The sequence below is a fragment of the Syngnathus typhle genome, linkage group LG9, assembly GCF_033458585.1.
Source record: "Syngnathus typhle isolate RoL2023-S1 ecotype Sweden linkage group LG9, RoL_Styp_1.0, whole genome shotgun sequence".
In the NCBI taxonomy this organism is placed as follows: Eukaryota; Metazoa; Chordata; class Actinopteri; order Syngnathiformes; family Syngnathidae; genus Syngnathus; species Syngnathus typhle.
Window position 1 is genome coordinate 3,388,330 of NC_083746.1, and position 15,235 is coordinate 3,403,564.

The window sequence follows — 15,235 nt, forward strand, 5'->3', positions numbered from 1 at the left end:
TATTGAAGCATTTTGAAGAATTTCAAGCACCCATGGCAACCCGGCTAACCTCGTCTTCTGACTGACCACCCGCGCACGCCGCACTCATTCGTCATTCTCGTAAGCCGACCCGGCTGGCCGGTTAATTAAGGTTGCAGAAGCTACGCCGTTTTACTGAGGCCAAACGCGGACCGCAAAGAGACAAAGGCGGCAAAATTACCGGAAATACACAACGTTCCTGCGGGATGAAACACTGACAATCAAGGGGAGGCACTGTGTAGCGAAAAACATGTCAGGTATTCTGACCGCATAAAAGAAAAGGGAGGCAGGCGAGAGGCGTGAGGCAAGGGGAGGGTGGCGGGGCGGTGATGGCTTTGTTGGACTGGCAGCTTTGTGTTATGCAACCTCTCGGGAGGTGATGTAAGCTCGGAGGTGTTTCAACCTCTCCCTGTAATCACAAAACCGGGCCTTTGTCTCGCTTTGATAGGCAGGTTCGCAGACGCCTTTCGTTTGTTTTGCACCGCTGCGGTGCCAAAAAATACAGGCTTACCCCAAGCCAGCGCGACCAATCCGACCCGAGCTAACCGAAGGTTCGCCGCGATCATTTTTTAGTCGAGAACGAAATGTGCCTCAAATTTAAAAGTTTAGGATCACTTTGTAGAAGATCAAGTTCAATACGTACAGTGGAACCTCTGAAAGCAATTTTTTGAGGGACACTCGCCAACTTACAGTTCGGAAAGAAGTTTCGCCATTGGAAATACAATAGACTCGAGGTCAAATTGTTCATAAATAAATAAATAAATAAATAAATAAATAAATAAATAAAGAATAAATAGTTCATAAAGTTTTATAAACTAAGAGAATAATGTTTTTGTAACACTTGTCAGATATAAAAAAAATTCAAATTAGCTGTCATTGTTTTAATAGAAATTTTGTATCAAAAGTGTGATTCAATATTTCTAACTGATTGGCGTATTTTTGTTCAAAGTAAAAATCCTCCTCGTGTGACTTTCAGGTATTTGTAGCCAATCCCAAAACTGACATCCATTTCCCTCTTTGGCAAGACTCCATTTGCTATGCCAGACGCTCTGTCGCATCTTAATGCTTCAAACCTGATCCGTCATCGATCCATTTTTCATAGCCTACCACTGTTCAGAGTCGCCGTAAGATAGAGCCTTGCCCTCTTGACTTCAGGCAAAAGGTGAACGACATCCAAGTCTGGTCGCCACTCAATTACAGGGCATGGAGTATCTCGAGAAAACCCACCAAAGCAGAGGGAGAGACAGTAACTACGCAACCAGGATGCTCTCTGAAGCCCAGAATTGTCAGACAGAGGCTTTAACCGCAAGGTCAACGAGCTGTTCGTGACGAACATGCACAATTTGAGAAGGTCTCGGAAGGTCAACGAACATTTCTCGTAATTTGCTAACATTGAGAGACATCATTCACAGCTGCTTATAGCATAGCCTCAAAAACGTGCTCATACTTTGATGCTCGCTCATCTATGGTCTGGTGAGAAAGGCTAAGGTCGTGCGTAACGAAGATCTGATTTTGTACAATAATGGTGGATTTTTTTGACGTAAATTCAGCATGAAATGGAAGCTGGTCAATTGTAGGGGAGTTTGACTCCCGCCACCTGAATAAAACGATCCAAAACGATCATTCGCACTCACAGCTACGGCCAATTTGGCGTGATAAATCGCCACTCCATGCATGTTTTTGGAATGTTGGAGGAAACCAAAGTACCCTGAAGAAACACACGCAAACACGAGGGGAACAAGCAAGCCCCACACAGGGCGGTGGAATCAAACCGGCACCCTCTGAACTGTAAGCTAACCAGCCCCACCGTGCTGCCCTGAATAAAAATAAAACTGGCATTTAAAGCAACATGCACAAAAGGTAAATATCACACCCTTGGCATTAAAACGGTAAAATGAAATTCAAACAAAACTTTTCATTGGCGGCGAGAATCCAGGATGGTCGGCGGCGCTATTTTCGCAGCGGGAAACGCGCCGCGGAGAAGCCGTGCTGTTTTATATGCGTTCCCTCAAGTCTGGTAGGAAACATCAATAAACAAAGAAGAGCCTCTTTGAACGCGCGTGTGTGTGTGTGTGTGTGTGTGTGTGTATATGCGTGTGCACGCGGGTTCAATAATGGCATGGGACAATGATGAAAGCATTTCAAGGGTGGAGGGGTGTTAGGGGACCTACGCGAGCGTCACCTCGTGTGATTTAATAACCCGCTCTCCGGAATAAACAGCGTCCAATTACGGCAGCGCGCGTCCCATTAATGATGGAGGCACGGGGTGGGCGGATGGAAGGGAGCGGAATGGGAGGGGTGGCATTTTTAACGATAGCGAGCGAGGGGAGGCGGCGGGCTTGGCGGCGAGGGGGAGAGAATGACGGGCGGCAGCTACAAAGTGCTCTAATTAGCATGATAATGATCTGCCATTAGAGCCCCGCTCTACAGCTGTGCGCTACCCGGAGCCGGAGCGAGACGGGAAGGAAAAGAAGCAGAGAGGCAAATAAGAGGCAGGGAGAAAAGGAGATTCCGAGCGGGTAGGGGATGACAAAGAGGAGGACAGGAATAAAGGTGAAGATGGCGGAGGGGATCGGGGCGACGGGAGGATAGTAAGTCGAGAAGAGAAAGAAGAGAAATTAGAAAGCGGCGCAGGGTGATTAAAAATAGAGCAAGCGTGGCGTAAAGGGGCTGACGGGAGATGAATGTCTAAAAAAAGAAAGAAAAGGATAACGGCGGAGGAGAGTTGGCGGGGAGGACTGCGGCGAGCAAGCGCTGGAGAGAGAGAGAAAGAGAGGGAGAAAGAGGGGGAGAGAGAGAGAGAGAGAGGGGGGGGGGGTCTCGAAACTTAGAGAAAGATCTTCAGAGGCACGAGCGCAGATTGAATCCCTCCGCCTCAGCCTACCGTTTCCCCCCCCCCCCCCCCCCCCCCCATCCTCCCTCTGAAGTGAAGGACGCGGCGCGGATGAAAGGAGCCTTAATGGAAGCGCTCAGCAGAAGATGAGAGTGCAGCAGGGACCCGTCGTTCCTGGTTAGCGCTCAACTGCGGCGACTCAACTTTGACCCACTGCAGCGACAAGAGATCACAATCTACCTGTTCAGCCACTTGCACAAAGGCCGGGACAAATAGAGAGACCAAAAAAAAAAAAAAAAAAGGTGCAAGTAGAATCGAATGTGTATTTTTGAAATATTTCTCCATGCAAATTAGATCTCCGTCACACTCGCCGCTATCAAGCGCAAAGCCGGAGACGAACCGAAGAGCCACTACAGCCAATCAGACGGGCTTCCAAAATATTCCAGCTAATGGCTGCATTCTTTTTTTTAAAAGAACCCAAGTAGCAGTATGGCACTCTTCCCTTGTGTGGGGAAAAAAAACCCGAGATCACACTGCTGTCCAGTGATGGGTTGGCCTATATTTCTTCTCTTATATGCTACTTTTCTATTTTCTTGATCCACTATTGCTACTGAAATGATGCAAATTTACCTACATCCATCCATCCAGCCGTCCACGCACCCACCCATCCTCCACGCTTATGGGTCGCGGCGGCAGCAGCTTCAACAGGGACCCAGAGACCTGTCCAGCTCATCCCAGAGAAGCCCAAGGTGTTCCCAGGCCAGCCGGGAGACATAATCGCTCTAGCGTGGCCTGGGTCATCCTCAGGGCCACCTTCTGGTGTGACATAACCGGAACACCTCACAGGGAGGTGTCCAGGAGGCATCTTAATGAGATGCCCAAGCCACCTCATCCGGCTGGAGGAGCAGCGGCTTGACTGCGAGTCCCTCCCGGATAACCGAGCTTCTTACGCTATCTCTAAGGGAGAGCCCAGACACCCTGCGGGGTAAAGTCATCTCAGCTGGTCACCTTGGACCTGTTTGCCATGGGTATGGACCTGCCAGGGGCATAAGGCCTTAGACAACTTAGCTGCTAGGATCACTGGGAGATGCAAACCCCACCATCATTTTATATATATATATATATATATCTACATATGTACACTGCAGGGTCAAAAACAATCTGATTTGGGTTGTAAAATGGACTGACCCAGGAAGTTGGGCCAATTTGTTTTGCACAAAACCCGTTTTTTGTCCAAAACAAGCTTTAACCCAGAGGGTTTAAAGGTGTGTGGTATTCTCAAGAAGCTGTCTTGTATTTCTTTTTTATTCACTTTATTTACAAGCCCGCACACAGACCTCACATCTATAACATCCTACTCGCAAGTTGCCACCTGACACTACTTTTTTCATCTCTCATCTTATATCAACATTCCTTATCTATGCACTCTCTTTACATGACGCCCTTATGTTCAGCCAGCGATACAATAGTCGGGTGAAGCTCACAACACTTTGCTGCGTTCTTCAAACTCCAAATCGTCAACAGTTCCAATTACTGGTTGAATGCTTAGAATCGGAGATAAACCAATAAACTATTTGAGATAATTGAATAATCAACACAACAATAAGAAAGACAACTTAACTTTAAAAAGGTTGAATTAATGCAAGACATACGAAAACTTAAATGCTCAGTGAGGCGTATTAAAAATTGGCGCGGGCCACGTACAGTAGTTTGCCTAGTCCTTGTGCGAGCGAGACCCAACCAGCCTTTCACAACGAACTCAGTTATTTCGGTGGTCGCAAATTGCCTACCAAACCAAACCGATGAGGGAAAACGGGCTCCGGAATGTTTCACGTCAATAGGTCCAATAACTACCACAGCTAAAATCCCTCCGGGGTCATTACCATTCATTTGTGTCACACGGGGTCAACGACATGCTGCCAACGGGGGACGCGGGAGCGCCGACTCAGCACGACTGCGGCGCGCTGAGTCAACCCCTTGAAATTCAGCACCTTCGTCTCACGAGGCCCTGTCCTCTGCGCCTCGCTTCCGCCGAGCGTAGCCTGTCGCGTCGGCGTGCTCGGATGAGCGCTGATGAAGATACACGGCGCGGCGTGGCCAGAGACGAGGGGCCATCCATTTCTCTTAAGCTCATCTCCATTCCCGCGACGGCGCCGCCAACCTCCCTCCCTCCCTCCTCTTTCCCTCCCTCTCCCGCTGAGTTATGCCCGCTCTCTCCCTCGCACGCCTTCCATCTTTCTAATTTTCACCTTTAATGCGCCAACCTTTCACCCGGCCGCTGCCAGCGACGGCGTGCGGTTTAACGCGTGTGCTTCCTCCTTGACGGGCGCTGCCTTGGCCTCTAATCTCTCATCTGGTTTGATGTAATTAGAGCTAATGATGATTCCCTGATCCTCTGAGCGGCTCGTCCCCCTGGGCCACAACAGCGAGGAAAACTAGAAAGAGCCGGGGAGCAGAGGAGCGCTGATAAAAGAGACACAGGCTCGTTTAGCACAGCTGATAGCATGTTGTGTGCGTGTGCGTGCGTGTGTGCGCGTGTGTGTCTACGCGCCAGCCTCGTGTGTGCTTATTTGTTTAGAAAGATTGATTCCCTGCTGATGCCGCGAGCAGCAACGCAATTACCTTGCCTCGTTGCAAAGCGCTGTCGTGTGTGTGTGTGTGTATCTCTGTGTGCATCTCTGTGTGCATGTGTGTGTACGTGCGTGCATTTGCGCGCTTAAGTGTTGGGGGTTGACTGGCGGCGCGTTTGCAGATTTCGGCCGGCTGCGGAAAGCGTCAAGCAGAAATAATCCTTCATAGCCGTCCTGAGCGTTAAATACACGCAGCGACTTCCCTGATCCGACATGGGTGCAACACACACACGTACACACACACACACGAGATTTTCGCCAATATGGGTGAAATTACCCGCAGGCTTCCCAATATGTTCCCATACCAATTCAGTCAATCGGAAGCCTAAAGAAATTGAATTCCGCAAAGATAAGAACTGTAACATAAAAGGTTACCGTCAACCTCCATTTCCAGCTGTAATAGGTGAAAATCTGGCTCGAGAGAAAATCTTTTGAAAGCAAAAGTCAACCCGAGGGATTTCTTTTAAGAATGGACAATGTGTAAGCAACAGTAAAAGAAAATGGTATTCTGCTTAACATTTCTCAAATAAGACTGAAACAGAACAATTCATCGACCTCAGGGCGACGCCATCTTGGACATTACCATCCTGTTGTCGATAGGAAAACACGGCACCATGGTGCGTTCAGAAAAACGCACGGAGCACGCATTGGTGCCTTGCTCAAATTTGCCGTTCGGAAATTCAGAGCGCGACAAAAACGGAGTGCTGCTGCGTGCACTCAAACGCCCCGACTGAGGACAAAGTAGCTACGCCAGTGCTGACTGCGCTTGAAAATAAATGGAAGATGAGCATTCTCTCGCTCTGTCTCTCTCTCTCCCAACACACACTCTCTGAGTAGCGCATAGGCGTCAGAGTGAATTTCCGAACGCTCCTAAGGTCAGCGGTCGTTCGGCTGACAGATTACCGGCCGCGATGGGTTCTGCAAGTGCTATTCGCCCTTACTCATTTGAACTGGTGTACACTATAGCAATCTGCAGCAGGCAGATGAAAACATGGGGCAAGAAGATTGAATCCTATAATAAATACAAAATTGAATACTAAGTGTGCTGTTTGAAGGAGACTGTTGAAATGGGTGCTGTAACAAGAAGGTACCAACAGGGGGCGCAAGGTGTCGATATATAGGCGGTACAATAAGAATCGTCGAAGATAACTAGCAATAAAACAACGAAGCCAGTCACCGTTTTATGCCACCTGTATGGAAATTTCAGTATTTCCAATCTGGAAAGATGTACGTCATATCTTTGCGAGTGGAGAGCTAAATGGCGCCTCCCTTGGGCAAGTAAGTGCCATGTTTTGAACGTATTTTTTTAGACTAAATACTTGGTAGTCTAACAAACACTGTCAAGTAAAGATGCCAATTTTAAATTACCGTATTTTCCGGACTATAAGGCGCACCTAAAAACCTAAAATTTTCTCAAAAGCCGACGGTGCGCCTTATATATGGACCAAATTCCTAAATTTAAACCGGCCCGAAGCATCGTGTCATGAAATCAATCACAAGTGGCCCGCTGAAGACTATGAATCATGAATCAAAAAGACTATGGATCATTATTTTGTGATTATAAAGTCATTTGTTGCGTCTGAAGTTGAAATAAAAAAGATAAAATGGAGAATGATTTGATTTGGATTAAAAATCTGACATGATGCATTAATGGTGCGCCTTATAGTCCGGTGCGCCTTATATTAGGACAAAGTTTTAAAATGGGCCATTCAATGAAGGTGCGCCTTATAGTCCGGAAAATCCGGTAAGTTTTAACATCTTTGGTTGAATTCCTCTTTGGCTCGGCTTTTTTATCATCCTCATGTTGTGGTATTAGTACACGTTATTTAATGTATACGTTGTAAAGAGGTCCCGAAATATTCAAACGGTTTGTTCCCTTGTAGCGGGTGAAGCTAGATACGCTAGACGGTGAATTTCCGCTTCCGTGCTAAAATGGAATGCGGGGAGTGCAACAGGAATGGAAATAAAAATAAAAAGCGCAAGCGAAGAGGAAAAAAAAAAAAAAAAACACTTTTCGTCTCATGCTGAGGGGAGGGGAAAATAACCCACAGGCTCCCCTCGATACGCAACCCTTCCCATTTCCCCGCAGAGACCCTCCACCCCTACAGCAGGCTTTGATGGCGGTGCTGAAAGGGTCTACTTACATCCCAAATCTCCAGGCTACGTGATCGTCTGTGATCCAGCTGGTGGAAAAGAGAAAGAGAGAGCGGGGTTACAGAGGAGAGAGAGAGAGAGAGAGCGCGGAAGGGAGGCTTGCGACTGCGTACGTGGGGGGGGGGGGGGGGGACGCCGCGCAGCTGTAGCTATTAATAAGCCAAGAGTGGAAAAAGAGAGCGCCGAGCCTGGAGATTAAGGCTCCGTCCCAATTTTCATTCCACGTCCGGCTCTCCTCGGGCCCGGCGTCGTCTTTTCCCTCAGCCCCTTAACGACTCTCCAAACAAACAATGATGCTTCTCCTGCTCACCGAAGGAGCTGGCGTTTCCAAATGTTTAAAGATGAGCTGATAATTGCCCGTTTTTACAACGCTAGGTCTTATGAGGGAAAAAGGAGCCCGCCGGGAGCTGGAAGGAGGCCAAAGCGGCTTGCCGACAAAACAAAGGCGCCGGCCGGGCGCTACGACGGTCGCGACTCACCACCAGGCTCCCGCTGGGCCGTAGTAACCTTTGAACAGCGGCAAGGAGGACATGACCAGGGGAACCCCCCATGCGATCAGATGGTAAAACCTGATCAAAACAAAAACAAAGACAACATTTTCAAGGAAGTGTATCGGCAACATTTTGCAAAAAAATGATCTTCTCGATCAATTCAGTTTTCATTGGTGTTTGTAGGATTATATAAGAACACCTTGAAGTTAACCTTGAACTGACCTCGCCAGCCAAGGTCAGGGCACGCAAAGACAATCATTCGAGTTCACAATCACACCTACGGACACCGCTCCTCTGAACTGTGAGACGTTGTGCTAACCAATGCACGCTTTTTTTTGTAAACAATTTCTACAATTATTTCTGCTACTTTTGTTTTATTGCTTATTAGCAAGACAGCCAAAAAATTCTGATCAAGTTTCCAGGAAATCGAGCGACGTTATGTCACACTTAAAATCATCAAATTCCATATTCATTGCTGTTTGCTAACATTGACATCGTAATGCTTTTATTGTATGTATTTATTTTATTTTTTTAAAAACAGATGATGCAAAATATTTGTAGCCAATTCCCAGGAAACTAAGGAGTTCTGTTCATAACATCATCATTTCAATGCTTTTTCATTGTTAATAACGTAACTGAAGATTTTGACAATGAGGCCGGGAGGTCCTCGAGGGCTGCCGGCGGTGGCTAGCTAACGCGGCCGGCGGCGAGCTCTAAGCTTTTTGGCTGCACAGAGCCAGCCCCATGTCTGGCTGGTAAGAAGCCAAAATTTTTCAGCAAATAATGTTCGTTTATCCGTCTGAAGCAAATTCTGCCTCGACAAGCCATAGGAACTAGCGCAAAGTCGCAGTCTCTGTTTGCCTGCCAGACTATGGACCTGTAAAAACTTCAGCGGCGCAAAACGTCCAAAAGCTACGACTGATGCACATTCCTTGTGCGTGCTTGCCCGGAAATTTCCCAAACGTGGTAATATTAACTATAATTACCCCCATTGCAGTACAAAGGTTGATTTCTAGGATTGGAGGTCTTCACCAGAACCACAAACAGGAATTCTGGTCTCCCTTAGCAGGTGTTGCCATAATTAAATCTGAGAGCTCAACTGGGTAAAGGATGACGGAAGAATTTAGACAAGGCAAGGAAAGGCTCTACTCTTTTTTTTTTTTTTTTCTACATTAATCAGCTTACCTTCATGGAAACATTTGAAGAAAGCTGACTGGGCTAAAACTGCTTAGGGGTTCGAAAAAAAATCATTGACTGCTATTACAGAAAAAAAAAAAAAAAATGAAGCGGCATAGTATGTTCGTGTGTGCGATGTGAAGATTGTGTCTTTTGGGGTTGTCCATCAATACTTTATACAGCGAACAGCATCAGCCAGTCAATAGAGTGGAAGTCCTACCCTGACATCTTCCGAGCGTGGTCAATCGAGCAGATGCGACAGGGCTGACACACACTCAATCCGATTCGGTATGCGTGTGCGCTCCCGCTACACCCAATCAACACGCACTCACACACACACACACACACACACACACACACACACACACACACACACAAGCTCCATTTTACTGCATTTCCCGCCTCTGCAGCCGTCTGATGGACACCAGTGTGAATATGTGGGAGGCGATGGCGTTATAAAAAAAAAAAAAAAGTGCCGGCTGGTGGTTTAAATAGAACAGGGCGATGAGTGTGGGAGAGGGATGCGCAGATTTGGATCCAGCAAGGAAGCGTGAGAGAAAGCAGAAAATCAGACAAAAGGGAGGGGAAACAACAAAGAGGGTTTTCTAACAAGCGCTTCCTTTGTTGAAAGTTTACGGAAAAACTAGGATTGGATTGTCAATAACCTCTATCAGACAAAAAGTCTGAAAAAGGCCATCAGAGCAGTGACAGAGGAGTGGGAATGTATTGGCTTTAAGTTTTTAAACTTTTGATGAACTTTCAAACTACCGTTTTTTTCCGTGTATAATGCGCCCCCATGTAAAAAAAAAATGGCATGTTGATGCTGGAAAAAAGCCTGTACCCATGTATAATACGCACCCAGATTTTGACTCCTACTTAAGTCCGTGAACGTAAAATTATTTCAGAAAAAAGATCATCTTTGGGAACAACCGGATGTTCTGCCGGTCAGTATCACTGCGCATGCGCTAGCATACTCAATAGCGAAGAAATGTTTCGGATTTGTGTAGGCTACATTGTGACAGCAAACGAGCAGGTGATCTAGCAAGCATCTGATACAAGAGCATTGTGTTCGTATGGAGTGTGTTTGAAGTGAACAGCAGAGAAGAAAGCACATCTGTAATGGCGGCCTCCGTATGATATCCGGATTTTAAAAAAAAATTGTACCCATGTATAATGCGCACCCCAGATTTCAGGACAATAAATTAGCTAAATGTTGCGCATTATACATGGAAAAAAACGGTAATCAAGAAAAAGGAGATGTGGGCCTAGGTTGGGACCTGTTTTGCATGCAAAAAAATGGAGGTAAACGTCTTCAATAGCAACGTAACCTGGAGTCCCGCAGTAGGGGAGATTTCTGCAATAGATGAGCGTGAGGGTGACTTGTTCCCCAAATGTTCCTCAAAATCAAGGCATTGTTTGGTCCACATTTTTTGTGCATTTAAGTCGCGAGTCAAAATATTAATTACGAGGGTGCTTTAGCGATGCCACTGCACAAGTGAAGCAAACAAAATAAAGGACAGCAACAGTCGCTGAGGCACTTTTGGCTGTTCATTGAATGGGCCAAAGAGTGAAACGCAAATATATCATGCAAATACTTGCAAGGAGAAAACGCAATCACTAAACTAATCAAATGATAAATGATCAACCTGAGCTGGGGTCAGAGCATCTTAAACAAAATATGCTTTTTTAAGGGCCCTGGACCGAGTGGAATTAGAGGCCTTTCATTTCATTTAATGGAGAAAATTGATTTGCTATGTGAGCAAATTGTGTTATGAGCTTGGTCACGAAATGAATTAAACTCGTAAATCAAGGTAACCCTGAAGCTATGTTCCACAAGAACTCTGTGATGCGCTGGAAAGGGATGCGGTTGATGAGCGCAGTTGGGGAAATAAATGAACAATTTCAATTTGTTCCCAGTTTTGCGCACAAATGATGTCAGCGGCGGACTTTGAAATCCAGGGACGAAGCAGTACGGCGAAAAGGCGCTCGCCGGCAGGAGGAGAGATACAAATGGTGAAATCAGCGCTGCCGGTCCCTGGTGAGACCCCTGCCGGTGGAAGGGAGGGGGCCAGCGGGGGGAGACGGGAGGGGAGGGCGCCTTGTCAGGAAATCAATGTCGAGAGCTCGCAGACACACGGGCTGCGGCGCGCACACACACGCCGCTCGCTCGCTCGCAGCACAGCGAGAGAGAGCTGACGAGGTCCAGAGCGCGGCGCAACATGGGCTTAATGAGGCACAGCAGGGCCACGACGCGTTCCGTATGACGCACACACCCGCGTGCACGGGCGCACATGCACACACATGCATGGCTTGCCTAGAAACCCCACCGCTTCAGCCCCTGCTCCCCCCCCCGTCACCCACCCGCACGGCACGCTCCCCCTCCTCCTGCTGACATCTCTCTGCCCTCAGCCTGAATCCGCCCTTCAAAAGCGCATTAGCATACATGCGCACGCTCGCTCGCTCTCGCTCTCTCCCTACCTCTCTCTCTCTCTCTCTCTTGCATGCACTTCAATCAGTCTTGGCTCATCCCGCCTCGGCTCCCCCTCTCCTCTGGCAATTTGTTCATTCATAAACCATCACAATGAGCCATCAGTGTGTGCGTGGTGGGAGAGAGGGAAAGAGGGAGAGAAAGAGAGAGAGAGAGAGGTGGTGGGGGGGACTGGGTTTGGGGATGGGGTCTGAAGGGTAAATTGTGCATGCGTGCAAAGGCACATCCCCGCCCGACTAAACACACACACAGCTTACGTACGTGCAGTCAATTCACGAAAAGCCCCTCGACGCTTGCCGCTAACACACGAGCCGATTAGCGGAGCGCCGTTCTTTTTTTCCTCTCTCCCATTCTTCTTCACAGCACGCACAAAAACAAAGGCGCGTCCTCCCCCCCGCCTCTCACTTTCATCCATAGCCCATTTCACACCGCCTGGAAAAGCCGTGAATTTTCCAGCATTTTCCTGCGCGGTGTTCTGGAGAAGTAACACACACGCGGAATGAGAGGGGGGTCAGAGTTGCCATGCAAATTTGCCAGGTTTTGGAGGTCGTATCGCCCCGACATTTAATACTGCCTATTAAAGTCGGCAATTTTCCAACCGTTTCCAGTGTCGTTGACACGGAATGTGGGTAGGCCTGTAAATTTCTTCGTTGGGACCTAACAGTTGGAATACTCCCGGTGAATAAGGGGTGTGAAGTTTAACACCGACACTAGCCATCTACAAGACTGTCTATTAAAGCCGTGATTTTTCACCTTAAGGGGAGGTTGGAGCCGACCTGCAAATTTGTCACCTTCTGAGGTAGTACCAAAGATGTGGGATGCTGCCTGTTTGTAAGCGGTGTGAAGTCTAACACGCTGACTCCAGTCCGTTTCAGATTATTAAAGCCTGGAATTTGCAACCTTTTCCTGAGTCGCTTTCAGGAATGAGGTGTTTGGTTCAACCCACAAGTTCTGGGAGTTTCTGTTCTTCAGTTTGGAACGATCACGTGGTCCCATGAGATTTCTACCACTTTTGTCTCGAGATTGATGGTGGGAGGGAATCTGAATGTCTGTGATCAGATTATCAGAGCACATCATACACAATACAAGGAAGATTGAAATAATCCTTACGCCGTTACCAGGCCTAACACATATTGGTGTCACGCCTCTTTTGCACAAACGGAAAATTGCATTATCGACTTTGCCCCCCCCCATTCAATGTCAGTGCCATTTATAAAGAACAATAAAGTGGGCAGTAAGTCTCTTTCACACAGCAGAATTAGCACATAACATTTATTTATCTGTCGATGCTTTTTATTTACGCGGAGAAGCCGGATACAAGCTTTCATACGGTGACACGGCACGCGGCAATTAGATGACGTAAGTGCCACTGTCTGATGTCACATAAAGTGACCAATGCTTTCAACAAGGCGGGGGATATGTGAGGTCAAAAGCTGGAAAAAAAAATCTGGGCTAAAGAACCCAGCAAAAACAATCAGTGGCATTTACACCGCTTGGCGCTTTTCAAACAGCAAAGAGGCAAGAAGGAGCTAAAAGAAACGTTAGGCTGCCTCGGTTTCGGGTATGACACTGCCTTCGACGGAGAAAATTGCCAGGTCAACTTTGTCTCCCTCCATTCCATGTCAATGAGTTAGGGTTTTGGCATTTACAAGCCGAAGCCTTCTTCACAGCCAGACCCATCACAATTAGCGCATCACAGCCTTAATAGAAGCGCTGGCATTTATCCGCCTGTGCCTTTTATACAAAACCAAGCGACGGTGCGAACTTTCACATCAGGTGCTATCGGGTAATTAGTTGACGTCAGTGGTGGTGTGACAGAAAGTGACAACTGCTTGCCAAAAAAAAAAAAAAACAGAGCGGGGGCTGGAGATGAATATCGAGTGTTAAACTTGACACTCCGATACCGGCATTGCGAAAGACATTCACACACAGGTAGCGCCCGGCCGATGTTATGGCTTTGTTTCTATCTTCAAACGCAGGAAATTGCCAGGTGGACCTGGTCGCTTCATTCTGTCTCTGAAAAAAGATGGAAAGATCTCAGCGTTTATGGACGGTCGCCCCTTCTACAAAGAGACCCAACAAAAGTAGTGCCTTGAAACACGATCCGTCCGCCCTTGCCTTTTATGCCGAAGCCGGCCAAGCAGATACCATCGCAACTGTGGCAGCGCTAAGTGTGACATAAAATATTTTCCTAGAGCGCTCTCAAGACAACAGGGCATTAGAAGTGAAAGTCGAGTGTGACTTTGCGGACCGGCGCCTCCCGAGGGTGGAAAGTTGTCAATGCGCGTCAGCGACGTTTGTATAGAAAAGTGACACGGGGGAAAGGCTGAAACGTTCGAACAGGGAAAAAAAAATCCACTTTCACCAAAATCTCAGACAAAATGAGTACGTTGCAGACTTTGATTCATTTCCGTGTTTTTTAAGAGGGCCGAGCAAAACGGGCTATCGCTGCAATTAGGCGAGCTCTCGTTTAGACAGAACAGCAACGTCGGAAAGAACCGCGAAAATGCCAGCAATTACAGGCAGCGCAAAAGGGTCTCTTGATAAGGATCGGTAGCGAGCCCATTCTGGACCCCCAAGCAGGCATCATCCCTGCGCTCATAAACCCGTCTCTTTCTGAGTTATACCGCCATTATATCCTCCGGCTTATTGCTAATCAATGCAGAGGAACTCCCAAGGGGAGGGCTGGCAGGCCCAAACCAACACACACACACATGCGCACACACACAAACACAGGAGAGTCGGACAAGTGTGCACACCTAAGCACATCTACAGAATGGGAGCAGGAACAATCGACTTGGCTGGGCGAACAGAGTGGCTGCTAATTTGTTAAAGCTGCTTGTTCTTCCACCCACGGTGCGCATTCATTTTTTTAAAAACGTCCTATACACACACACACGTACACACACACACACGCTCGCGCGCACACACACAAATAAATTCACACTTGCTCCGCGGAAAGCGCTCAGGGGAGTTTGAGCGACAGGGACGCTGAGCCGCAAAGCGTGAAGATGTGTGCGCGCACACACGCAGCCACACAAGCTCGCACTTAGCGGCTGACACTCACTCCCTTTTCAATTAGAGTGGCGGCTGGCTGGAACGGAAAAGGAGGGAGGGATGGGATGGGGGGGGGAGGCGGACGGGAGATGGCTGTCAGGGCGCTGCAGGGAAACACATGCTCTGGCAGGCCCAACACACACACATGCACGCAAGCACACGCACTCCAAGGGAAGCGGCCATCACAAAATAAGACACGAGTCTCTTCTTTTACGCCGAAAAGCGAGTCCGACTATTCCGCCTGGCTTGTTTATGCGGAACTTATCAACGCCAGCAATATGGCGCCCCAGCGGGTGAATTTGAATAGCGCCTTCGCATCAGCGTTTTTAATGAGCTGCTACGCCGTTCAAGGCTGTCCCAATTACACAGACATCAGTGCCGGCGCCGT

At 47.9% G+C, this 15,235-nt stretch overlaps 1 protein-coding gene across 6 annotated transcripts in view; it reads right to left on the minus strand.

The window, feature by feature from the left end:
• si:dkey-100n23.5 overlaps positions 1–15,235 on the minus strand; it is a 73,335-nt gene that overhangs the window by 40,544 nt on the left and 17,556 nt on the right. For all 6 annotated transcript variants that reach the window (XM_061287601.1, XM_061287600.1, XM_061287603.1 and 3 more), the window contains 2 exons: positions 8,115–8,204; positions 7,626–7,664 (listed from right to left, as the gene is read on the minus strand). In XM_061287601.1, the coding sequence (XP_061143585.1) occupies positions 7,626–7,664; positions 8,115–8,204 (129 nt within the window). The remainder of the gene's footprint in view (positions 1–7,625; positions 7,665–8,114; positions 8,205–15,235) is intronic.